Raw genomic sequence first — 25,059 nt, forward strand, 5'->3', positions numbered from 1 at the left:
GATGGGCAAGGGCCCTCCTTTCGTCACCTGAGGAGATGCTGGGGGTGAAGAACACTGCCAGGCATGTGGGGCTTCGGATGCTGAGAGAGGCAGGAGTGTGGTCGTTAGGGTGGAGCCGGGGGGAGACTGGTCAGGAAGCCCCTGGGTGGAGCCCCTGCCTTGGCCTCGGTGCTGACCGCAGGTTTCTCCCACAGGGGGTGCAGACGACGCCTGGGCAGATGCAGAGGATGTCACGGAGGAGGACTGTGCGCTTCGGTCAGTGCCAGGTGGTTATGGGTCTGGGCTTGGGTTGGGGGCAGGCGTCTGAGTGGTGGTGGCCATTTTCCTACTGACGGTCATGACCTCATCAGTGGTCCAGGCGAGTGGATTGGCTCCCTTCCTCCTGCTGCCAGGCCCACACCCCTGCAACAGGGTTGTTGAAGTCCACCCTGTAGCTTCACCCGAAGCTGACTTTGTGGACTACCTGAGCAGTCTGTGCTCGCCAGGACTGCAGAGCGAGTGCCCCAACCCTGGGGTTCCTGGCACCCCAGGCCCAAAACACAGGCCAGACATCTGTGTGTCTTCAAGCCGCACGGTTTCCAGGGTGTGACGTCTGGCCTACCAGGTGATGCACAGCACAACCGGCCCGAGGCACAGGGCAAGCAAGGACTGTGGTCCCCACATGAGAGATGTGGGCACTAGAAGCTCCACAGCTGTGTGATAGGTGCCATAAGGCGCTTGCTACAGAGGAATGTTTTAGGCTCCCTTAAAGGGAAGGAGGGGGCTGGCTCCCACTCTTCCTACCTCCTTTCCAAATATTTTTAGAAAACGGCAGTAATGGTTATTTTGGAAAAGCTCCTTTGCATCGTCTGTACCACATGGAAAGTCTTTAACTGGTGTCGGGTGTCTCTGGAATGCACACCAGTACCCTGGTCAGATCAGCTGCCCAAAATCATGGCTCGGTGCATGAAAAGGCATCTCGCTGTGCCCAGCTTCTGCCCGTTAGTTCCAAGAGCAGTGGCTCTGGCTTGTGCTCAAGAATGTTTGGCTCTTCCCCCGGGATCAGACGACCTCTGCCCCAGCCAGGCCATCTTCCACAGTGCACACTGTTCTTGGTGAGGAGTCTGCTGGGGACAGCAAAGCAGTGGGCATTACGAAAAAAAATTAATGGTGACTGTTTATTCGTTCTGCTTTTGCCTTTATCTGTATGACTGATCAAAAGGCAGCCTGGGGATTAGGAAAATTTTATCTTTCTCCTTGCTTCAGAGGCCTTCTAAGCAGAGGGAATTCACTTGCTAATATTTCACAATCAGTTGATAACATAGCTCTAAAAAGTCCATCTCCCAGTTAAAGTTTCAATCTGTTACATTTTGAGCAAGTCATATGGCTAAAAACAGTCATAAATGGGGAAAGGGAGGGGGGTGGAGAGAGATAAACTCTAATGGAGGCTCAAAGACTCTATCAGCCACTAGCCTGCTGCTTTTTAGAACTCAGAGATTATCTTGAGTCTTCTGGCTTAATGTCAAGCAGTGCCAAAAATCCCTTTCCCGCCCCAGGTGCAGATTGCTCCTCTTTGAAATGCGTCCCAGAGAGCGGGATAATCACTTAGAAAGTCACCTTCCCTGGGAGCGGTTGTCCTCTCTTGGCCTTCCCTCTGTCTTCTGGAGAAGAGAATCAGAAATTCTTCTGTAGAAACTAGACTTCCTTGAACGCGCCCCTCACGCCCCAGACTTTTGTGGATGAATGTGCAGTGCAGCTTCTCCCTCTTGCTCTTTGTTTCAGAAGTTCCGACACGCATCTTTTTGATAAGGTCAGAGGGTATGACATCAAGCTGCTCCGGTACCTGTCAGTGAAATACATCTGTGACCTGATGGTGGAGAACAAGAAGGTGAAGTTTGGCATGAAGTGAGTGCAGGGCACCCCCTGCGAAGTGGGTGGAGGCCGTGTGCTCACAGGCTCGTGGGGTCGGAGATGGCACAGAGCAGTTACAAGGGCACACCGCGTGCCAGGCCTCGTGCATCCTCTCCCTGTATCCTCACACAGCCCTCCCTGCAAGGAGGTTCTAGTGTCTCCCTCCTGCAGGGGAGAAACTGAAGCCAGAGAGGTTAAGTCACTTTCTTGGGGTGGTGCGGAGAGCACCAAGGGAGCCGTGGGTCTCTAACGTGTGCTCCGCTGCCGCTGCGCCATCTCTGGTAGATTAGAGTCTCTTTTAAAGTGGATCGAAAAAAATCAGTATTTGCTCAATTTTTATGTCCTGTGTGGAACAAATCTTCATACGGTAAGGCAAAATTAGAAACAAATGGAACCTGGGTTAGGGTGATGAAATTTGGGGAATTTTTCCAAAGTGTTGTTAATTTTCTATAATAGCCACTTTTAATTATGCCAAGTATGTCTTAGAAAATAAGCCACACTGAGGCTGTTGCAGCTCAGCTGTTTGCAGTCACCTGCACATCCCGCTGTCTGGCAGAGTAGTCCTGTGTCTCTCCGATGCTGTCTGGGAGTGTCCGCAGTGGATGCCGGAGAAGGTGGAGACGAGAGTCCGCCCCAGGGCCCCTTTTGGACAGTGTCTTTGTTATTTTGCTCTTTTCTCACTCCGCCCTGCAGGTCAGGGGGCGGTGCTGCCTTTGGGGGAAGCTTGTTCCGCGGCTTAGGTCCCTGTGCGTTGCGGGTGCTGTGGGGTCCGGGGGAGTCGGCGCTCTCCCCTGGTGACTTGGGGTAGAGGCGGCAGAGCAGTCGCATTTCTTAGCCGTTCTAAGTAAGCCCCCTGGAGGGCATCATTCCTAACTCTGAACAGTAGTTTCTATAGCAGGAGGATCATTCGAGCTGTGGTAATGCTTGTGGGGAATGGTGTGCGTGTGTTGTGATGCCGTAACACGTTGTGTCCTGTCTTGTAGTGTCACCTCCTCCGAGAAGGTGGACAAAGCCCAGCGCTATGCCGACTTCACTCTCCTCTCCATCCCGTATCCAGGTAGGGGCTCTTTCCAGGGTCTGGTCAAGGGACAGGCTTCCCAGGACTGGGGCTCTTTGAGGCCCTCCTCAGGCCCTGGCCACTTAGGTGCACAGATGCCCCGGAGCTCTCGGACAGGATCTGCTGTCACTCAGCATAGGGCAGTGCAGCTCCTGGTCCCTGGCTCTCACCTTAGGGTAGGACGCTGTCCTTGTGTGTGTGTAGGGGGGCTTTCCCCTGGGAGCGGCCCAGGAATGGAGTCCTGGCTCAGGTCCTCCCTACTGCGCTCTTGAGCGAGTTACTTCACCTCGCCCAGCCTCAGGTTTTCTCAGGTATCACTGGAAGTTGGTGAGGCTTAGCTCAGGGTCTTGTTGTGCGGATTGGGTGAGGTCAGGTTTATCGGCGTGCTCTGTGCAGCTAATGTGCTGTTTCGGTGTGAAATGACATCGTTAGTCCTCCGTGTCAGCAACCATCTGTGCTGCGCTGGCTGTTGCCGTGGTGAGGGTGTAAGTGCCCTGTCCCCAGTTGCACGTGGTTGGTGGCCGCACCGTGTCACAGAGCACCGTGGTGAGCACACAGCTGGCTGCATTTGTCTCTGGCACAGACTGTATGCGACCTGTGGCCAGGGCAGTGTTCTCTGCCCTGGATACTGAAGCTGCATTAGTCCAGTTTGTAGTGTTTAAGCTTGCTTTCTGGCAACACCTGCTCGTTCAAGGAGGTATTAGAGCCCTAACATCAGCACCAAACTTTGTCAACAGACAGTAGAAAGTGGACTCTTTCTCCTTGAAACCTCTCTCCTGCTCCTCAGCAGTAGCACCTGCCTTCAGTCCTGTGCTGGATCTTGTCTCCTCATCTTGGAGCCATGTGGCCAATAGAGAGCAGGCTGGTGACCCCAGGTTGCAGTAGAGCCACAAGGCCTTCTCATTAGAACCTCAAGTTCATCCACTGCCTCGTGGGCAGAGGGTATATCCTCATCAGTGTGAGCTGGTGGTATCCAAACCACGACCCCTGTGGCCTGGCTCTCACAGTGTCCTCCTTCAGGGTCTCTCCTCACTCTTCTCTGCTAGCTTAGCATTTGGTGGCATGTAGGGCTGGGCGTGCATTCCAGTCCCAGCACTGTGTCCTTGAACAAGTCCCTTAACCCTTCTGAGCATCAGTTTCATCCTGCATAAAATGTGGTTAATGATGCTTATTCTGGGTGAAGTGCCAGACCTGTCCCTGACAGGTGCTCGCCAACACCAGGCCGAGTGACGGGTGCATGGGAGGAGAGGCTCGCTTTCGGGAGATGCAGAACCATGATGATGATGCCATGGGCTCGGCAGCGTCAGAGATGTGTCAAGACAGGGATGTCCCCACTGGGGGTCTGCGCTGGAGCTTCCCTCAGGTAGCTCTAGAGCTGACTTTCAGACTAGGCTCCTGACTCTCAGGGGATGCTCTGGGGGTCCCCAGACTGAAGTACTCACTGCCAAATGAACAGGAGAGGCTGAGCTGGCTGCGGGACCACGTGTCAGCCTTCTTTATTTGTATTCAGCTTCTCGGTAACACTTGGCTTAGAAAAAATTGTTTTGTGGGACTTCCCTGGCAGTCCAGTGGTTCAGACTCCGTGCTTCCACTGAAGGGGCATGGGTTCGATCCCTGGTTGGGGAAATAAGGATCCCGCATGCCGCATGGCAGCAGCCAAAAAACAAAACAAAACAAAACAAAACACACCACACTTTAAAACAAAGAAAAGAAAAGAAAAAAAATCGTTTTGCTCCAGAACAGTAGCACAATATCCTTTCTGCTGTCGTTGGGCAGCTTGTTAAAAGACTCCTGAAATATTAACTAACACCTTTTGACCCAGTTATTCATTAGGCCATAATCCAGCCAGCTTGGGCCTGAAGATGTTCATCATGTCTGATTATACCAGCCAAACATGGGAAATGTTTTCATTAATCAGAATAATGATGATGTAAATGATGGTACAGCCATCCATAGTAGAACGAGATATTACATAGTCATAGAAAAATGCTTAAGGTGCTAATAAGCAAGATAGAAAATTAAATACTACAATCTCAACTATGTAAGAGAAAAGGTGCTTACACAAAATGGTAAGAAAAGAAAATGCCAGAATGGTAAGATGATACCGTCTCTCTGTGAATTTCCCCCCGTTCTTCCCGGGATATCGTGTGCTGCATCTGATAGTTGTGTATGGTGTGAGGGGAGGTCAAGAGGCATCAGTAAAAATCCAGAAGCCTAGGTAGCAGGAGACGCTGTTGCACACCCAGATGAGGGGACAGGAGAAGCACTTAACTTGCTTACCTTAATTACCTTGCGTCCTCTGCTCATGTTCTTGAATTTCTTTACATGCCTACATTATTATACTTCATAACAAAATTGATGTTATCCAGACCAAGTCCTGAAATGCAGTCGGCTGCCATTTCAGGGGTCTCTGTTGAGCCCTCTGATGACTTTGAAGCCCAGACAGGAACTGCGGTGGTATCAGTTCTCTGTCAGACTAACTTAGGCTTAGACTAGCCCTTGAAAACGAGAAGTGTTCTGGGAGCACTTCCTTCAGGGCACCAAGATAGACGGGGCCAAAAACTCCCCAGCATGAGTCTAATTTGTTTCCCTCTTGAGCGAGCGTCCGTTCTCACTTCACTTTTGGTCCTGTCTGTTTGCCTCTCAACAGGCTCAGAAGCCTGTTCAGGTAATGAATGTCAAGGCATTGCCCTGGGTACTGAGGCTGCTTTAATTCTCTCCGTTTCTCACAGTCAGTTGCTTCTGCATTATATGCTGGTCAGAGCTCGGCCTGGAGCCTGCAGTGTTGATTCAAGCGCTCAAGTTTGAGAAAACAGAGCACTTTACGGGAGTTCTGAGGAATGATTGGTGTCCCTCCTAAACCCAGGCTCATAAGCTCAGGGCCTCTGTCTGATATTTATATTTCTTCTTTCTCCCAGTAAGGCACCCAAGAATCCGCTGAAGTGTTAGAGCTGAGGATTGATTCCTGACTTCCCCATCCACAGTGAGGCCTGGGGGATTCGAGTGCAGGAGTGTGTGGGATGGTGAGAGCCAGGTCTGCAGAACACACAGGCTAAGTCTCCAGACCTTCCTCCACGAAAGAACCTTTCCTTTCTTCCCTGGTGTGGCCCCAGACAGGAGCATGTCCCAAGAGGAGCTGGAGAGTTCTGTGTGGATGTTTATGGCCTGTGGCTACTTTGACAGAATTCAGGCAACTGTTTTGTTGCCTTTGGGAACCTTACCAGACTTGGACCTGTGGCCAAAGCCTTGTGCCTTCTGGAGTTTGTGTTGGTCCTGGTGGAGGAACTGAGAGGAGTGCAGGCCTCGTTCTCCCCAGGCTAAGCTGCAGGGCTGCACTGGGGCTCTCACTGCAGCGGTGGCATGAGGATGGCACCAGTATGCTGTTACCTGAGTGCCCCTTGTAGCAGTGCTGTGCCAGCTGTTTTATACGTATTGTTTCATTTCATCCTTAACCACTTTACAAATGAGAAAATCAAGGCTTAGAGAAATTAACTTGTTCACAGTCACAGGGCTACATGAAAGACTGAGGTTTGAAGCTGGGAACATTGCCAAGGCCCTTTTCTCTCCACTCCTCTCTCTGTTCCTGAGGTCTTACCCTGGTGGTATTTCTTATAGTTTTTCTGGTGAATGATACAGAAAGCACATCTTGGCAAGGTTTGTTGGAGAAGGACGTGTCTCTTGAGCGCCTGTCCCATTTCAGGCACTGTCCATGGTCCTTTCTCTCATGTTACGATGTTCAGTCCTCACTGAAAGCCTGCGAGGTTGGTACAGGCAGACCTCATTTTATTGCTCTTCGCTTTGTTACTCTTCACATATTGCATTTTTCACAAATTGAACATTTGTGGCAACCCTGTGTCGAGTCTATTGGAGACATTTTTCCAGTATTTGTTCACCTCATGTCTCTGTCACATTTTGATAGTTCTCACAATACCTCAGACTTTTCCGTTATCACTCCATTTTTTATGCTGACCTGTGATCAGTGATCTTCGATGTTACTACTCCACCTTGCTGTAGGCTCAGATTATGGTCACCGTTTTTTAGCAATAAAGTGTTTGTTGTTTTTTTTGTTTTTTTTTTTTTGGCCGTGCTGTGTGGCTTGTAGGATCTTAGTTCCCTGACCAGGGATTGAACCGGGGCCCACAGCAGTGTACCTAGTCCTAACCACTGGACCGCCAAGGAATTCCCTGAAGTATTTTTTATTTAAGGTACTTTTTAAATTTAAAATATATATATTTTTAGACATAGTGCTATCACACACTCAATAAACTATAATACAGTGTAAACATAACTTTAATATGCACTGGGAAACCAAAAAATTCGTGTGGCTTGCTTTATTGCGGTGGTCTGGAATTGAACCCTCAATATCTCTGAAGTGTGTCTGTAACAGGAGGGAGGGTGATCCTCCGTAACTAGGTAAGTTGCTGAGAAGGTGCTGCCAGGCCTCAAACTGTAAACCGCGCTGTTGTTCGCTGGCTGTTGGCACTTCAGGGACTTGTAGGGCAAAGGGACCTGAAATGAGAGAAAAGTGACCAAGAACCAGTGAGCACAGACGGAGAGAGATACAGAGGTGTGCAGGCAGGGGCTGCCTCATCGGGAAGGTCTCTGGCTAGAAACCCAAGGAGCGTTGGAGGCTCCCGCTCGCCTGGTCCAGCCTCCAGTCATGTCATCTGGGGCCCACTTCGGAGTGTGAGCGCTGGTGGCCGCCCCGGTCCTCCAGCACCCAGGGGCATCTCAGGACACTGGGCCAGGAAGGGTGGTGTCATGACTCTGCCCTTCTTTTCCAGGCTGTGAATTTTTCAAGGAATATAAGGATCGGGATTACATGGCTGAAGGGCTCATTTTTAACTGGAAGCAGGTATGAGCAATAACATTCATCAGCTTGGGTCTTCTGTTTGTGAAGGGAAACCAGCCAGTAATCTTCTTGGGGAAAACAGCTACCCTCTCCTTCCTTTGCTCTTCCCTGAATGAGTCTCATTATTTTTCTCTCTCTCCTCCTTGTATGTACATGTTTAAACTCTCATCATATATACTTTTCTCTCGCCCTTTAATTTCTCCTTTTCTTTAAAAGAGTTTTCAGGGAAAAGGTAGGAAAAGTCCTTCATTTTTGCTCCACTCTCTGTGTGAAGAGCTCCTCCTCAGTGCGTGGGAGCAGCCCAGGAGCTGCCGGAGGCTGAATACGCTGATCACCTCTGTGTCAGCCATAAACACTCAAATGGCCAACTGAAAAGCTCCACCTGGCAGCAGTATCTGGTCCCTTTGATTTTTAAGCTGTCACTCCCAGGGTGGCACAGGCATCTGGCCCTGAGAAGGCGAGCACTGTGGGGGGACATCCTGCCTGCTTGTAGTAGCCACAGCTTCAGGGCCTCAACCTGCCTGGTCATTCTGGCTTCTCCTGGTGGACAGCCTGTATCTCACAGTGTCTTTCTGTCCCCAGGACTACGTTGATGCCCCTCTGAGCATCCCTGACTTCCTGACTTGCTCTCTGAACATTGACTGGAGCCAGTATCAGGTGAGGGGACCCCTGGTGCCTGCCCCACAAGTCCCTCAGGCAGACACCTGAAGGCCTGGCTTGTGACCTCTGACCTCCTGGGAAAGGAGGAGCTGCTTACCTGTTGAACTCTCTCTCCTGATTTCTTGGCCCAGAAAATGAAAGCTTTCTGAACATGACTCACTGAAAGATTTGCATCCACCAGGGGGTTCTGTTTCCAGAGGAGGACCTCATGGAGTTTGCTTTTCCAGCTCTGGGATTTAGTGACTTTTTTCATTTTACCTTTTAAATGTGTGTTCCATCAGAGAAAGTGCAGAGCTACCTGACCTGATTTGGTTATAGAAACCTTAAAATTATTTCCACTGTGCTTCTCTCCTCTTTGTCATCGTCTGCCATGGAAGGGTCCCCAGTCTTTTTTTTTTTTTTTTTTAATTTATTTATTTTTGGCTGCATTAGGTCTTCATTGCTGTGCGCAGGCTTTCTCTAGTTGCAGCGAGCGGGGGTACTCTTCGTTGCGGTGCGCAGGCTTCTCATTGCGGTGGCTTCTCTTGTTGTGGAGCACGGGCTCTAGGCGCATGGGCTTCCGTAGTTGTGACACACAGGCTTGGTAGTTGTGGCGCACAGGCTCTAGAGTGCCGGCTCAGTAGTTGTGGCACACAGGCTTTTTTGCTCCGCGGCATGTGGGATCTTCCCGGAGCAGGGCTCGAACCCGTGTCCCCTGCATTGGCAGGTGGATTCTTAACCACCGTACCACCAAGGAAGTCCAAAGGGTCCCCAGTCTTACTGGATGGATCCATCTCTCTACCATGTTTAGCCCACTGTACAAGCCCACAGGCCATTAGCTGTGTCCTTGCCACTTGCTTCAGCCAGGACAAGTAGCCTCATTGTTCCCACTGCCTTCCCCATGTCTGTTCCCTCTGCCTGGCTGGCCCTCCCAGCCTCCTCTTGTCTGGCTGACACACTGCCTTCAGGATTTGGCTCGAGTGTCCACTCCAAGAAGAATTCCCTGATGTGCCTCCTCTCCCCCATCCCTAGAGAGGTTGTATGCTTGCATCTACATTCCCCTTAATCTGGGCTCTGGGCCCGGCCTGGCCTGGCCTCTCTCGGTGATCCACACCTACTTCCTTTTCCAAGCGTCCCGTCATGCAAGCACCTCAAACTCAAGCTGCCCAGAATGGAATTGGCCACAACCCACAGCACCCCCGGGCCCTCCACCATTTACCCAGATGCTCAGACTCGAAAAATGGGGGCTCTTCTCCCCAACACCCATGGCTGGTCCCATCAGTTCTGTAAGTCTCTGCCCCAGGGAAACTCCCCAGCCCTTCTTGCCTCCATCCCTTAGGTCACTGGCCTAATGCAGGCTACCATCGTCTCATGGCTGAGCGTGGGTCCATGTTGAAGGGGCAACCGACTGGAAATAGTGAACGTAAAGCATGTGAATAGGGCCTGGCAGAGCGCGATACTCAGATGATGGGGCAGGGTCGTCACTGTCACTCCTTCCTTCACAGCTGCCACTGACTTTCCTTTTTCCCTCAGGATAAGTCCAAGGACCCTTATGTGGTCCACCCAGCTCCACGTGGTCCAGGCTTGTTCTTGTGACTCACTGGCTGTCCACTCCCTCTCCTCCAGCTACCCTGACCGCCTCTCCACCCCTTAGGGAAGATGCTCTCCAGGTTTGCACATGCTCTTCTCTCTGCCACAAACACCCGTGTGCTTTCCCTCCCCTTTTCTCACATGCATGTCACCATCTCCAAGGAGCCTTCCCTAAGGGTCCCCATGGATCAGGCTAGGCTCACCTCCCCAATTACATGGTCCTGCAGCATCTTAGAGGGCGCCTTTTAATTAGCACACCTGCAGCACTTCACTTTGCCTTCCCTTCCCTCCAGCCTCAGGGCTGGAGTCATTGTGTTCACTGCTGTGTCCCAGGGCCAGGCCCACAGTCACGTTCACACCACTGTTTCCCATTGCACGAGCAGTAGTGCATGTGTGGGTGTTGCTGACCTCTGTGTAGCCAGATGGAATTCCATAAAGCTCTGCTCTTTCATTCTGTGCCCGAAGACCCCTTCCAGTGGCTGCTGCTCCTCAACCTGGCCCCTGACTATGACTAGTCAGTGAAAGAACATTCTACAGGTACCTCCTAGTCCCTAAGCACGAAGCCTTACAGATGTAGACGTGCCAAAATGGCCTCCGCCCTCACTGGGCTCAGTCTAGGAAAATTCCGAGGCAACAGCATAACCATCACCTGCGTAGTAGGGGTATTGACCAGTGGCCACAGAAGAAGACTCTGTAGAGAAGATAATGGGGCTGGGCCTTTAAAGGATGAGTAGGAGTTTGCCAGCCAGGGAAAGAGGCATGCACCAGGCATGGAAACGTAAGGCCGATATGTGGTACTCACCTCTGTACCCGGAGGCTTTGTCACGGCACACATAGATTGAGAGAGTCAGAGGTGAGCCTAGATTTTCATGCATTTCCCAGGTCCTCTTCTGTTTCTCACTCTGGTACCTGAGGAGGTGTTCCTACAGTGCAGTGTGTGACCACAGGCCTGGGTCCAGACCCCAGCTCAGCTTAGCTGTGTGACCTTGGGCCTCTGCCGACCCAGCGCTCCCCAGGCTGTGGTTCCTGCCCCAGCCCTGGGCACGGTGGCCAGCGGAGTCTGCCGCTGCTCCTTGGTCATTTATGTCCCCTTCAAACAGCTGCCGTTGTGGGAGCTGCCCTGCGGGCTCGTGCTTGGTCACCTCCTGCCCTTTCCCGGCCGCTGCAGTCCTCCCCCAGCCAGCCTGACCTCCCTGCACACCTGCTGCGTAGCTCCCACCTCTCCTGCTTTTCCTCACCCGCTGGAATCACAGCTCGGAGGAAATCTCTTGGCAATGGTGTGTCTGACACGTTGAACCAGATGAGCAGAGAGACCCCCGAGCCACCATGGGTAGTAATAAGTTTATTAGCACGGCACTGCAGCGGCTTTCTCTGGAGCTCCTGCAAGTGGGTCAGGACTCTCCAGGGTCCGTGGGAAGGTCAGGTAAATGAGCCTGGTTTAAATTCCTGGGAAAACCATTCCAATTACAGGTGCTGTGTTCACCCTCCCCAGGGGAGCGCTCTCACTAGCTGGCATTCACCGCCTTCTCTGCACAGCCCCAGACACTGAGAAGCAGTCATGTTAAGAGACTGTCCCCAGCTAGGGGGAGGGGGCCACAGAACTGGGTCAGGCCCCTCCGTGGGCTTCCGGATTCCAAAATGGACTGTTTCTCAGAGGCTCTAGTCTGGACCTTTAGCTTGGGCTAGAACAGAGGTTCCAATCTCTATGGCTTTTGCTTGTTTTTGCTCTCCCACCTCTCGGGCCTTCTGTTCTAAAAGATTTTTGTTTACCAGACAGACTGCATTTGTTACTCATTAAAAGACTATGCAGTGAGTAGCAATAAAAAACGTGTGAAACCTGATTGATGAGAAGGTTGATGGTTACCTTGGTTTCTGTGATGTGATGGCAGATAAAGAAATGGCTCTTTCCATTTGGTGACAATGGCCATGGGCTCAGGGCTCTTTGTCGGCTTCTGTTAATTCCCTAGACAGCCGTGCCTGGAGCCCAGGGCTCAGAGGAGCTAGTGTCCGGCTGCTGCTCGTGGCTGTGGGGCTGTGGGTTGCCCAGGCTCTTGCACGGCTTTCCCTCCCTCACCCGCACGTTGGGTCAGAGCACACTGAGGGAGGGGCCCGTGGGGGAGGGTGCAGGGACGTGTGAAACGTGAAGTTTCAGATAGCCTGGGATTTGGGACCTGTGGCCTGTGACCATGAGCCTGGGGTACTTGTTTCCCCAGAATAACTCATAGCACTTTATTTTAAAAATGCTTTAGATTCCCATTCTGAGTTAAACACCTATTCATGGAATCCTTTTCTTTTTCTTCTCCAACAGAGTTGGGATCTGGTGCAACAAACACAAAACTACCTGAAACTGCTGCTTTCCATAATTAACAGTGACGGTGAGTCTGCCTCTGCTTGCCTCAAGCCATAGGATCTTCTGGGTGTTCCCAGGTCTTGACATCGCGAATGTGTGTTTATTGGGGCCTTTTGCTCTATGGGAGAAGGATTTGGGGATTCCCTTGTCATTGGCAGATTTATTCCATGCCCAAAATTATGAACTTGTTAGCGTCTGAACCACATTCAGCTGGCCTTTGAGCTTTCAGCACCAGCCTTTTGCTGATGTGTTTCTGCACTGGGTCAGCTGGCCTTTGAGCTTTCAGCATCAGCCTTTTCGTGTGGGGCTGCAGTGGCCTCTTTTGGTTCAGAAAGGTGAGAGAAAGTCAGTCCTGGCCTCTTCCCTGGCACACACAAGAGCCCCTGGAGGGCCTGTTCTCCAGAGGGTACTCCAGCCAGTTTGACTGTTTTGATTGGATGAGCCCATCATGCTCAGTGTCCTAGGGCGGTCTGACTCTGGTTCCTCCATATCAGTCAGGACCTGTGTGGGGTTGCACTTGCTTGAACAAATGGAAATGTATTCGTTTATTTAACCAAGAAGGCCCAAGAGCAGAGCCAGGTGCCAAATACCACAAAGAATCTCTCCTTGTCTCATACCCACTGTTTAGTTAGCTTCATGGCTGGCAATCGTTCCAGACTTGTTTCCCGCCGTCTTAACCCCTCCAGAAGAGGGAGACGGCCTCTGTCCCAGAGCTCCCGCTCATTGCCTCAGTTTGGATCCAGTGCCCATCCTTGAACCGGTCACTGTGGCCAGGTTGGCAGAAACATCACATGCCTGCCTCTGGAGCTAGGCCGTGGTTCTGGGGTGGCCTGGCTCTCACCCCAGGCCAGGGCGGTGGCACATCCCCTTTTCATCAGCCCGTGTTTGCTTCTCTCCTGGGCCTCCCGTTCCATGTTCCTGTGTAGATGACAGCGGACTGCTAGTACACTGTATCTCAGGCTGGGACCGGACGCCCCTCTTCATCTCTCTCCTGCGCCTTTCCTTGTGGGCTGTGAGTATGGACGGGCTGGGCCTTGGGGTCAGGGAGCATTCAGAGGCCCTTTGTGAGTGCTGGGACTGTTTGCAGAAAGCAGAGAGGCTTCGGAGCGAGGGACCTCACGTGTCCAGAGCAGGTGTCGTGTTTAACCCCGCTCCTGGGGCTGTCAGACACCCTGGTTGTCACGGGGGCGGTGGTTGTGACTCAGCCCCCGAGGCCAGGAGGGGGCCGTCGTGGGGAGGCTTCTTTCTGATCTGGGCCCGTCTCTTCCAGGACGGGCTCATCCACGCATCCCTGAAGCCCGCTGAAATCCTCTACCTAACGGTGGCCTACGACTGGTTCCTCTTCGGGTGAGCCTTCGGGAACTGTCGGGCTGTGGGGTGCTCCGGTGCTTGGGAACCGCCTTTTTGTGTGCGTGGGTGTGGTGGCCCCTGTGACAGGGTTGAAGGCGAAGACGGTCCCGCCCCCTTGGGAAGAGAGAAGGTGTGGTCGGGCCCACCTGAGGCTGGGGTGCCAAAGCCATGGGCTGTCCCTGTGGCTCTGGTCCCCCTTCATCCTCTTGTCTGGGAGGTGCTTGCTTTGACCTCCTCGCCTTCTTGTTTCAGGCACATGTTGGTAGATCGACTCAGCAAAGGAGAGGAGGTGGGTACTGCTCACGGTCTGCAAGCACACATCAGGGCTCCGCGAGCTCGGGCTCTTTTACCCCCAAGTGGGACAGGGAGATGGTCTGTTTGGTGTCCACACTTTGGGGCGGTTCCTTGCCTGGTGTGTGCTGGGATCAGGCAGCGCGGCAGGAAAAGCAGCGGCACAGCAGCCCCTTTCTGAGCCTCAATCCCCCTCTCTCACGGAGAGAACACTTACCTGTGACCTTCGTGTGTCAGTCCTCTTCCCCCCCTTCTGTGCCGGCCTTCTTACGAGTGACCTTGTTTTCTGCACTCAGCTCTGGAACCAGTTTAAAACTGCTTTCCTGTGCCCCTCACCCTCACAGCTAAAGCCAGAAGCTCTTCCCTGTCCTCCCTTGTCTCATCACACCCACTCGGCAGCTTTTAAGCCCCAGGGCCTTCCGTGCAAGCAGGGTCCTGCCAGCTCCTCACCCCCCGACCAATCCCGGCCAGCGGGCTGTGGGTCCCCTTCCTGTCCGCGCGCTGTCCCTCCTTCCTCCTCTCTGCCCTGTCCACGCCTTATCCTTAGCTACCTTTTTTAGTCTTTGGCTCTTCGGTACTCTTGTTTTCAGCCTGTTTTCCCTGCACACAGACCTGGAATCGGACCTGAGTGTGAACCCCAGTTGTGCCACTTACTACCTGGGTGACCTTGGGTAATGTGATTAACCTTGAGTCTCCCCGTGTCGATTCTGCTGCCTCACAAAGAGAATGAGTCCAGATGCCCAGCGTGGGAGCTGCACGCAGTGTTGGCTCCCCCCCCATTTTCCTGAGGCATCTTTCTCACCCTCCTGAGGCTGCCTCTTTTCTGGGCATCTTATCTTGTGCATTCTTCTTTTGTTCCTCCCTCTCAGCTGCTCCTCTCCCCTTCTAAATCTCTTCGTTTGAGCACTTATTGCATCCGCTAGGACTGCAGAGCTCATAAGCCTGTTCCTCAGAGGCCTCCATGAACTCTGTCAGAGGTGGTGACTTTGGCACTGAAATCCGCACGTAAAGCGCCTTTGCAGCCTCTCATTTTGAGATTTGCTGGAGCTGGCGCTCCAGTACCTGCTGACCCCCATGCTGTCTCCCCGTCCCCAGAGCAGGCCAGATTCCACCTTCAGAGACTGGGCAGGGGATGCGGCTGAGCCCAGTGGATTCTGGACTCAAACCCTGGCCACGTCTCAACATAAACAAGAGGGTCTTCTCAGCTGGGAGGGTTGGCAGGATGTGGGCTTTTCTCTTAGCCCTCCCTTCCTCCCCGCACACACTCAAAACTCTGATACTTTAAAAACATGCAAAAAGCTGGGGCCTGTTAAACAGCTCCGTATCCCTCCTTTGCCTTTGAGGCTCTCAGAACACATTAGCATATTAAAGACTAAAAAATCTGTGGTGAAGACACCTATTTAATTTTATGTAACAGGGACTTCCCTGGCTGTCCAGTGGTTAGGACTCTGTGCTCAGGACTCCATGCTTTCACTGCCAAGGGCCCAGGTTCAATCCCTGGTCAGGGAAGTAAAATCCCACAAGCTGTGCGGGGGCAGCCCCCAAAAAAAGTTATGTAACAAAGTTTTCATACTGGCCTGACCTAGGCGCCCTCCCTCCTTTTTTATTTTTTGAGGACCTCTTACGGGGCTCTGGGATACCCTGTGGGTATTTTTCCAAGTGAGGGGTTGATGGACCACACCTTGCAGAATCAACTGCAGAGACTATGCATTGTGTGCACTTCACAGAGGCCCGTTGGACCAGGGCACTGGCTGGAAGAGAGAAGAGAGAATTTGCTCACGGAGCTGGGGATGTGGATGCAGGGTCAGAGCTCAGGAGCCTCCTCCGGCTTTGCCCGCCTCAGACTTCGTCCTGCCCCTTACAGTTTCTGAACAGTGCAGGCTGCGGGCCAGGCAGTGGCTGCCCCTCAGCCCTGGTTCTCCTGAACCACTGTTTCCGGGTATTTCTTCTACAAAATCTGATCTCTTGCCCTTGCATTGTGTTCCTGCTGTGTCCATTAATCTTCTTGCCCTGAAATTCTCTCCCAGCTGTCCTTCCCTGTTAGCCTCTCTCCCTGGGGTTCTTAGGAGAGGCTGAGAGGGAGAAGCAGCTGTTCTCTTCCTCCTTTTCAGTAGCTTGAGAACATGTGTGTTCAGTTTGAAGATGGTTTGAAACATCACTGGCTTACCCTCTTGCGTCATTCTCAGGAAGGAAACGCCCTTCCTTCCTTGCCCCAGCCCAGGCACACCTGCCCGACCTCCTAAGCCTTCTCTACCGCCCGTACTGTTTCTACACCAGAATATCCAGCAGGGTCCCCAAAGCAGGGCTGCTGTCCATCAGGGGTTGACCAGGGTCACTGGTTGCCCTCTCCTGGGAGTTCTGCCACCTAGATTCTTCTCCCTGGAGACTGCTATCTTCTCATGTGTGCTGCTTTTTGGTCTCTCAGATTTTCTTCTTCTGCTTCAATTTTTTGAAGCATATCATCTCTGAGGAATTCTCTGCTCTGAAGATACAGAGGTAAGGAGGGACCTGCTCTCACTGGGAGCAAGGTGCTCTGGGAAGGGCCGCGCTAGGGCGGTGGGGGTCTTGCTCGCTGCCTTATCCCTGCCCTGCTTCCCTGCATGCTTGGCAGGCTGGCTTCCTGTCCCTGCCTTCCCTCTGAGGGCAGGTAGGGGTACCTGGGGAGGGCCAGCGGCTGAAGAGTCTCATCTTGTGACCAGGAGAGCAGGGCTCGTTGATGCAGGGAAAAGCCAGCCCAAGGATAGGGGGACTCCCAGCTCCCCGTGCCACCGCCATGGCAGAAGCTTCTCCTGCCTGAGCTGATGGCTTCCTTCCCTGTGCTGCTGCAGAGGGGTGTCTGCACAGCCCACCACAGAGCAGAGCCTGCTTCCAGCCTGGCAAACACAGGGGTCTTGCTCGGTAATTGCTTTAGGACCCCTGTGAGAGTAGGTGTCTTTGCTTGCTTTCCAAGTCCAAGCTTTCCAAATCCAAGCTCCTAGTGTGCTGGACCAGACTGGAACTCTGAGGGCCACACTGACAGGGAGGCGGCAGGCTTTGCTGGCCTCTCAGAAGTGGGCCTGGCCTTTCTGCAACAGTTTAGGTAGGACCTGTGTCCATGAATTTCTAGTGAGTTGGAGCTTCTTTCCCAGGTGGACAGCATTCAGGGGACGTGGGAGACCTCAGCCCAATCTGGAATTCACTGTCCTGGCTTCTGTTTATAGGAGGAAGAGTTTGCCAGCCCGGGATGCAGGCTTCACTGTGGAAGATATCTGCATGCTGAGTGAGTCATGGGCCCCAGCAGATTTCCTCTGTATATCTTTCTGACTATAGACCACATAGGGACTGCTTGTTCTAGAAACTTCTGTGTGGAAGAGGTGGGGGACCCCTAGCAGGAGAAGATATTGTGCTGATTGATGGCACTGGCTTCTTTCAGGACGGAAGGATCGTGGCAGCACCACCAGCCTTGGCAGTGACTTCTCTCTGGTCATGGAGAGCTCCCCAGGAGCCGCCGGGAGCTTCACCTATGAGACCGTGGAGCTGGTCCCTGCAGGAGCACAGACTCAGGCAGCTTGGTGAGGGCCAGGCTGGAACTAAGCTTGCTAAGAGCTGTGAGCCAGGGCTCCAGCTCCAGGGAGCCCCAGGAACAAAGGGGCCCCCGACAGTAGGCCTGAGAGCTGAGCTCCATGCCCTGCTGTCTCTACTGGGCCTCAGAGGCCAGCCATCTGGTTGGTGGGGGGCACTGCGGGATGAAGGAGGAAGCTGCAGGGCTGGGAAGACAGGGTCGGGTGAGGGGGGCGCTGGTGTTAAAGGGACTTCCTGGGGGTGCTCCCTTGTATCATTTGCCTGGGAGGTGGGGGGCCAGCTTAGAAAAAGAAAAAAGGGGTGAGTACAAAATAATGATTGGGAATTGGGAGCTTGTTGAGGGTCAGCTTCTTTGAGAATCAGATGACCTTCCCCGTGGACAAAGGGCTCAATATTTTTTATAACATTAGCAGGGAAGGTCAGTTACTAAAGTGTTAGTTAAGAATCTGTTTTCCAGCATGTGCACTGAGGCCAGCAGGCCAGTTTTGTTCAGATGTAACATTCCCTCTGTGAAGACGCAGCTCTCGCTGCCCGTGGCTGAGCCCAAGGGAGTGCTGAAGTATGCCCACTCCCATGTGGCATTTTTCCAGTGCAAGTAAAAAGTGGGCCCTGAGATTTAGTACAGGTGGGCAGAGGGTTTGCCTGAGGTGGCCCCTTAGCCAGCAGCCCTATCTTTCCACTGCAGGAGGAAGAGCCACTCATCCTCTCCACAGAGTGTGCTCTGGAACCGGCCACAGCCCTCAGAGGACCGCCTGCCTTCCCACCAGGCACTGGTGGAAGCCAAGTCCTCCAGCTCCTCTTCCTCGAACCATTCTGACAACTTTTTCAGGCTGGGTAGCAGTCCCCTGGAGGTCCCCAAGCCCAGGTGAGGACCTCCAAAGTCCTAATGGTGGGGTGGCTAGCCCTTCCCTGTTAATAAGGCTAGAGAGTGGGGTTCCAGGGCATGCGGCCTGGCAGGCAGTGTACCCAGGAGGCCAGAGGGGATCGACAAGCTTGCAGGCTCACGCACTGTTTGGAGGATGCGTTAATGTTTGGATACAGAGCAGGAGCTGGTTCGCAGAGGGGTTTGAGACTCCCCCTTCCCAGAGCCCTGGCGGATGGGTATCCAGAAGGTGTAGTAGTTGTGATGTCATGGGCAGGGAGTTGGGGCTGCCCCTTCCTCTTGCCTTTGCCAGGTCTCAGCCCCCCCTGTGGACCTCACATTCTGATTAAAGAGATGGCGCTAGATCCTCCGAGGTGCTTCTGGCTCTCCCGTTCCTCGTCTGAATGGGTGGGGCACTGAAGAGGACAGACGGTAGGGAGCTAGGCTAGATGTGTGTGGCTGGGGCAACCCTCGCTGGCCTGCACATCTGGAAAGGGAGCAGCTCAGCCAGGATGGACAGGTGTGGCTGGAGTGTGCTGCAGAACTGATGTTTCCTTGGTGAGGTTAAAGCTGAGCACTGGCCAGGGGCTTAGGACTGAGGGATGGCCTGGCATTTGGGGGAGGCATTTCCTCGCTGACCCCGTAACACTCTTTCCATGTCATACAGCCAGGGAAGGAGGCCTGTGAATTACTTTGTTTTCTAAGGCCTTGAGAATGTCTGGCCCTTCTGAAGAGAACAAAGAAATGTGCGACTTAAGAGGTCCTTAATAAATTCCAGGGAGAAAAGACATTTAGCAGAAAGATCGTGAGCGTTGAAGTCCACTCTAGATTCAAGCCCAGCTCTGTTGGATACTGCTCCAGAATTTCAGGTCTTTCCTTGTGGCAGGCATGTTACCAAGGAGGAAACTGAACCCAAAGGTCACAAGCTTATTACAAAGAAAACCCTGAAACTTTGGGAACTCTCCTCCCATCACCGTCCTCTGGTTTTTCCTTTCTGGGCAAAAGCAAGCAATGGAGGAAGGTGGGGACGAGCACCCTCCCCACATAGGCTGAGCGGATGAGCTCTAGGTGAGTGGAGCTGCACTGTCCAGAGGGGTCCCATGTGCTCACCTCTGGAGGTGAGCCCTTCAACTCGGAGCACTGCCATGTCCGTCAGCGCTGTAGCTGAGTCTGTTAAATAAAGGCCACAACCCCTCTGTCCCCACGGGTTTGGTGGAGGCAGCTGAGCGGAGAGGGTGCTGAGCACACAAGCCCACGTGCCGTGCTCATCCGCATCCTCTGTGCCACCCGCTTGTCTCTGCAGCTTTCCTCAGGGCCCTGTGGGCCTGCTGCGGCACTGTGTGACCCTCCCTCTTCTGGGCCGGAGCTCTTGCTCATCGTCCCTGCCTCCTTTTCTGCCTGTGCAACATCGCTGGACAACTGGGAAGGAAACCAGAAGATTCCTCCTGTCCCCTGGGTCCTCCCTGGTCTTAACTGTCCAGCTGTTGGGGGCTCCCCCACTGAGGCAGCACCCCATCATACACCGTAGCTTTTCATCATACTCCCTTCTTCCTGACAAAAGATCCTAGTTCCGATCTCGTGGTCACTTCCCTCGGTCTCGCCACTGGTTATCTGCCTGCACTGGGGGCTCAGATGCTTATGGCTGGTCCAGGATGGTCCAGGAGGCTGAGGAGGATTGGGGGTGTCCTCCTGATCTCATGGCCCTGTGAGCTGGGGCCTGGTGAAGGAGGCTGGAATAACTGGGCCAAAATGGGGCGCCTTGGAAAGGCGTGAGGTGGACTGCTGTGAGGTGTTTGATGGCTCTGCTGGTTTATTCTGGGAGTGCCTGCTTGTAGCCAGGCTGGGCTGGCCAGGTGACAAGGTTCTGGATTGGCTGCTTGTTTGCCAGAGGATTTGAAAGACTAGTTTATTCAGATTTGGAGCATTATAATTATAATTACATATTTCCATTAACATTAAAATTAGTTTAGTCTCTCTTGTCTTAAAGTGCCTGAGGGATTCTGTCATTAGCTTTCCTGCTTCTCTTAGGTAACAACAGCCAATCAGCTTTTTAGTGCAGCAAAGGGAACTGTGTGGAAAGAAACCCTTTAGTAACGCTATCTGTGACAGCCGAAATTCCCCTTACAGTGTGAATTCTCTGGGCTTCCTATGCTCCACATTCCCAAGTTCTACAAGAATATCTCTTTCAAGGTAGGACTTCCCTGTGAAAAGAATTGGTGAAGCTTTGTTCAAAGCTAAGAACTACGTGTCAGATTCAGAAGAAAGTTCTGTCCCCACCCCGTGCCCTTCACTGGCAGGACTGGTGGCCCTTTTGCATCATTAGCTGCTACTGCAGCAGCTTCTAACGGAGCTGCGTTTCTGGACCGTTGTTAAACCTCTCGCCACCTGCAGGGCTGGGGGCTGGGAAGAGGCAGGAGCAGTGCTCACGTGCCTCTCCAAGCCCTGGGCAGTAAAGTGCCCCGCACCGTGTGTAGTCTTGGTCTCTGCTCCAGAGTCAGACGTCTTTAGGGATGGGGGTTGCTAGCATAGCACTGTTGTGCCTGAGGAGGGATGGTGCTACCACTGAGCCCAGCTGGAAGCCAAGCTGCCTGAAGAGCACATGAACTTGGCTGAGGGACATCCAGCGGCCTGGTTGCTTAGCTAAGTGACAACATAGGTGCCAACTCTGCTGCCCAGATAGCTGCTCTTTCCCCATCCTTCACCACCTACTAACTGCTTGTTATGAGCAATGAGCTCTGTCCCCGGCTATGTTTAATGAGGCTGAGAAACCGGATTGCTTTCTGTAACACATAGGGTTCCTGTCTTAACGTTTGATGTGTTCTCCCATGGGGCCACAGCTTCAGACCAGAGATGAGCGGTGAGAAGCCTAAAGGCATTGCCAGCTTGAGACCCATAAGAGAAAACTTAGAGCCCCAAAAGACTTCTCCTTGGGCTGCTGCAGGAAAGCAGAGGTCCCTGGTTCACACAAACACACACACCCGCACAAACAGACACACAGACACACACATACCCCAATGCCTGAAGTCCAGGCTGAGGGAAACTGATGACTTCAAATCTGATGAATCTTGTCCTAGCCGTTTTTGAAGTCACTTGTTCCGAGGAGTCAGGCCCTTGTTGAACCGAAGGATTCTTCCCTAAGGCCCCATTCCTGGAGGCGTTCACTTGGGCAGAGGCTGTGGGACCATCACCTGGAGGCTTGGTAGTGGTGGGGGGTAGGTACAAATTAGGTGACATTCAAGCTCTCTGAAAGGCTAGGATTCTGGGTCTTGGCTCAAATGTTCGTTCCCTGCATGACTTCAGACATGTCACTTGATAGCTTTGGGTTTCTTTTTTCTCATCAGAGGCTTAAATGGGCAACTAACTGCCCAGGTCCTTCCTAGCTGTGAACCTTCAAGCCCTCTCTGTGAGCTGTCAGATCAGGTGCTTTTAGATGCAAGTAACAGAAAATCCATCTCAAAAGAGTTTAAACAATAAAGGAAAACGGTTGGTTTACGTTGGAAAAATGCAGCCTTCAGGCGCAGCTTCCTCAAGGTTCCAACTCCGTTTCCCTATGGTTCTTTCTCCTTGCCTCTTTCTACATGCTAGCTTTGTCTTCTGGCCAGCTTCCCTAATGCTGGCCAGCTACTCCATGTGCTTCCTTTCTCACATCCAGGGACCACGTGAAGGCCTCTTTTCCAACCATAGATCAGAAACTCTGTGCTTTATTCCAGTTGGAAGTTGGAGGTGTCCATCCCCGAGCCAGTCCCTGAGGCCTCCACCATCTCTTATCAGGAAGGAAGATCAGTGTGCTATGCGGCTAGCATGGGTTTTGGTCAGACTGGGTTTCAGTCCCAGCTTTGCCACTTGTGGCTGTGTGACTTGGAAAAGACACTTCCCTTCTGAGCTCAGTCTTTTTTATCCCGTCTTTAAAGTGGGAGTAATGATCCTGGTCTCCATAAGTTTGCGTTTAAGTGAGATAATGGAGCAAAATACCTGGCACATAGTAATACTCATCCTTTCCATGAGTACTGGAAATGCTCAGTAAACTGTAGTTGTGGTTAAGACCCGTCCTTATCAGTCTCATTTCTGAAGGACTATGGGCTGTGTCAGGGCACTGGGCAGCTAGGTAAAAGGCCAGATCAGGTACCTCAGGCCAGACCTCTTTCTCCTCGCCTCAGCTGTGTGGCTTGGGCCAGCTCTGCTTGTGTGGGTACTCCTGTACCCCCTTCCAAAAGGACCAGCTAAAACACACTTGCCTGAGCTGGCCCACAGCAGGGGTCTGGCAGGTGTGGGGCAGGGTGGGGCCATTTAGCTCTCTTGGTGCTGTGAACAGGGGCTTAGGCCATACCCGTCTAAGGGAGTGAAATGTTGCCAAGAAGCCAGCCTCCTGGGCAGAGGTCTGGGCCCTGGGGATGTGGATGGATGACCTTGGAAGCACTGTCAGCTCCACAGTTGTCCAGTTTGAGGGCGGCTTGGCCCCGTGTGCCCTCCAGTCCTGTAGATAGATCGGTGGAGGTAGATGCTGTGTTTGCACTCGAGTAAGGGTATAGGGCAGAAGAGCATGGGGTTTTTATTAAGGCTGGTTGCGTTACCTGTGTACTGAGGCTAACTTGAAAGTTTTCCTTCCTTCTTTCACTCGGCAGGTGCAGGTGCTTCCTTCTCATGACTGTTCCCTGTCATCTTTAGGTGCCCCCTCTAGCCAGCTACTCCAGATGTGCACTTACGAGGACCTCTTTGCTTAGCACAGCCCCTTGCTCTCAAACCCAGGAACGCAACGGTTGCTTTGCAACCCTTTCCTTGACAAAAGCCTCAAATACGAAGATTCATTTGGAGCCTGTGTGCTCACTCTTGAAAAAGATGCAAAAGATGGTTGGCTGCTTGCTGAGATTCCATCGTGACCCCTGGGATCATGCGCCCTGTTGCTGTCTGTGCTGCCTACTCCATACTACAGCTGTCCCCGGGCTGCTTCAAGCATGGCTCTTGCCTGGGGGTGCTACCTGCTGCACACGGGAAGTACAGGCAAGGGACTAGCCTAGGAGACCAAGAGCCCGTGCTGGGAACCTCTCTGTAACCATATTCCATCTGTCATTTTCCCATTGGAAGTGTGAGTCTCTGATAGCCCTGGGGAGTGGGGTTAGGAGCATAAGAAACCCCCATGTTCCCTGCCCTATAAGTCCCTCATCCTACCCAGCCTCCTCTACTTCACATTACTTTCATTCCCTCAACACTCTGCTGTTTAGCAATTATTTTCCCGAAAACGGGAAAAGAAACTCTGCCTTACTTTAAAGTTTGAGCAAGAGGTGAGATGTGTGGAGCCAGGCTGCCCTCAAGAGGGGTTGCATTGACTGAAGACTCCGGCATGACCCAGGGGAAGCACAGGGCAGGCACCACACGGTGGCGTGTAGCTTGCTCTTGCACGTAGGCAGCGGTCTCTGATTTACAGACAGTTAAGGATCACCAGAGATACAGTGTCTGGCCTGAACCCTACCAAGTTTCTCCACGTAGGAAGAAGGAAGCCCTGCTTTGTCAGTCACTCGGGCTTCCACCAGGTAGCAGACCATGACCTGTCCTCATCCCCAGTGCTGCTGTCATACACCTTCCAGAGTAGAGCAGGAGCAATGAATATGCCAAGTCTCTATGTTGCAGGGTGGGTCCGATTCATGGCGGCTTTAACGTAGAAAGCTAGCTGTTTTCCCTGGTCTCAAGGTGGTTCTGTTGCACAGCCAATCTGTAATCAATCTTGGCTTTAAAAATCTATTCTTGCACTCTGTAGCTGTGGAACCTTGGGTGAGTGTCCTTACCTGTCTGGGCTGCCATTTTCCTTCCTCTAAGAAGGAGATGAGGGCTTCCCTGGTGGCGCAGTGGTTGGGAGTCCACCTGCCGACGCGGGGTATACGGGTTCGTGCCCCGGTCCGGGAAGATCCCACATGCCGCGGAGCGGCTGGGCCCGTGAGCCATGGCCGCTGAGCCTGCGCGTCTGGAGCCTGTGCTCCGCAACGGGAGAGGCCACAACAGTGAGAAGCCCGTGTACCGCAAAAAAAAAAAAAAAAAAGAAGGAGATGATTTATGATCAGCAGAGATGCATTGCTGGCCAGAGCTGCACTCAGCTTGGCAACTACTTGAGGATAAGCTTGGCAACTACTTGAGGGGACTGTCACCTCAGTCTAGGAGCCCTTGACTCCAGCTAACTGGGTGGGCCAAGGTCAATTAATTTTTCAGTATCCCACCCCCTGTACCACTCTTCATGCTTCTGCTCTGTTTCTGGGTTCCTACAGGAGCACCTTCTGCTATTCTTGAATTAAAGAACAAAGGGTCAAGCATCAAAGATGATGCACCTCTGGGGATTGGGACCTGGGGTAGCTGATGGAAGGGCCTTGTTTGATGTTTCCCTATCTCCTCCCTTCCTCCCCCACCAGCTGGGCTACTGTCCAGAGACAGCAGAGAAGGCTGGGCTGTGAGTGGGGAGGTGGTGGTAGATTCCCAATACAGCTTTCCTCTCCCCGCACCCCCCAAACTTCTGCTTGAAAAAGGCCTGATGAAGTTGTCAAGTTGGCTGCCTGATTCATTCCTTCCTCCTGGGCATAGCCAGTGAGTTTGCTGGGTTGATGCTTGTGAATACGAACTTTGGCTCCTGGAAG

General features: G+C 52.7%; 1 protein-coding gene across 8 annotated transcripts in view; it reads left to right on the forward strand.

Moving 5' to 3' along the window:
- The window catches only part of MTMR14 (myotubularin related protein 14), a 43,280-nt gene that overhangs the window by 13,659 nt on the left and 4,562 nt on the right, over positions 1 to 25,059 (forward strand). For 4 of the 8 annotated variants that reach the window (XM_029243707.1, XM_029243709.1, XM_029243712.1 and 1 more), the window contains exons 5-17: positions 195 to 255; positions 1,762 to 1,884; positions 2,874 to 2,947; positions 7,732 to 7,802; positions 8,382 to 8,456; positions 12,337 to 12,403; positions 13,305 to 13,390; positions 13,649 to 13,725; positions 13,981 to 14,017; positions 16,445 to 16,515; positions 17,220 to 17,278; positions 17,432 to 17,570; positions 18,266 to 18,445. In XM_029243707.1, coding sequence (XP_029099540.1) covers positions 195 to 255; positions 1,762 to 1,884; positions 2,874 to 2,947; positions 7,732 to 7,802; positions 8,382 to 8,456; positions 12,337 to 12,403; positions 13,305 to 13,390; positions 13,649 to 13,725; positions 13,981 to 14,017; positions 16,445 to 16,515; positions 17,220 to 17,278; positions 17,432 to 17,570; positions 18,266 to 18,445 — 1,120 coding nt within the window. Of the gene's footprint in view, positions 1 to 194; positions 256 to 1,761; positions 1,885 to 2,873; positions 2,948 to 7,731; positions 7,803 to 8,381; positions 8,457 to 12,336; positions 12,404 to 13,304; positions 13,391 to 13,648; positions 13,726 to 13,980; positions 14,018 to 16,444; positions 16,516 to 17,219; positions 17,279 to 17,431; positions 17,571 to 18,265; positions 18,446 to 19,745; positions 20,633 to 25,059 lie in introns of all 8 variants that reach the window. The other 4 variants (XM_029243710.1, XM_029243708.1, XM_029243713.1 and 1 more) reach the window with 2 other exon arrangements.

The sequence above is a fragment of the Monodon monoceros genome, unplaced genomic scaffold (assembly GCF_005190385.1).
Source record: "Monodon monoceros isolate NGI ecotype Baffin Bay Population unplaced genomic scaffold, NGI_Narwhal_1 Super_Scaffold_3, whole genome shotgun sequence".
NCBI classification, from domain to species: Eukaryota; Metazoa; Chordata; class Mammalia; order Artiodactyla; family Monodontidae; genus Monodon; species Monodon monoceros.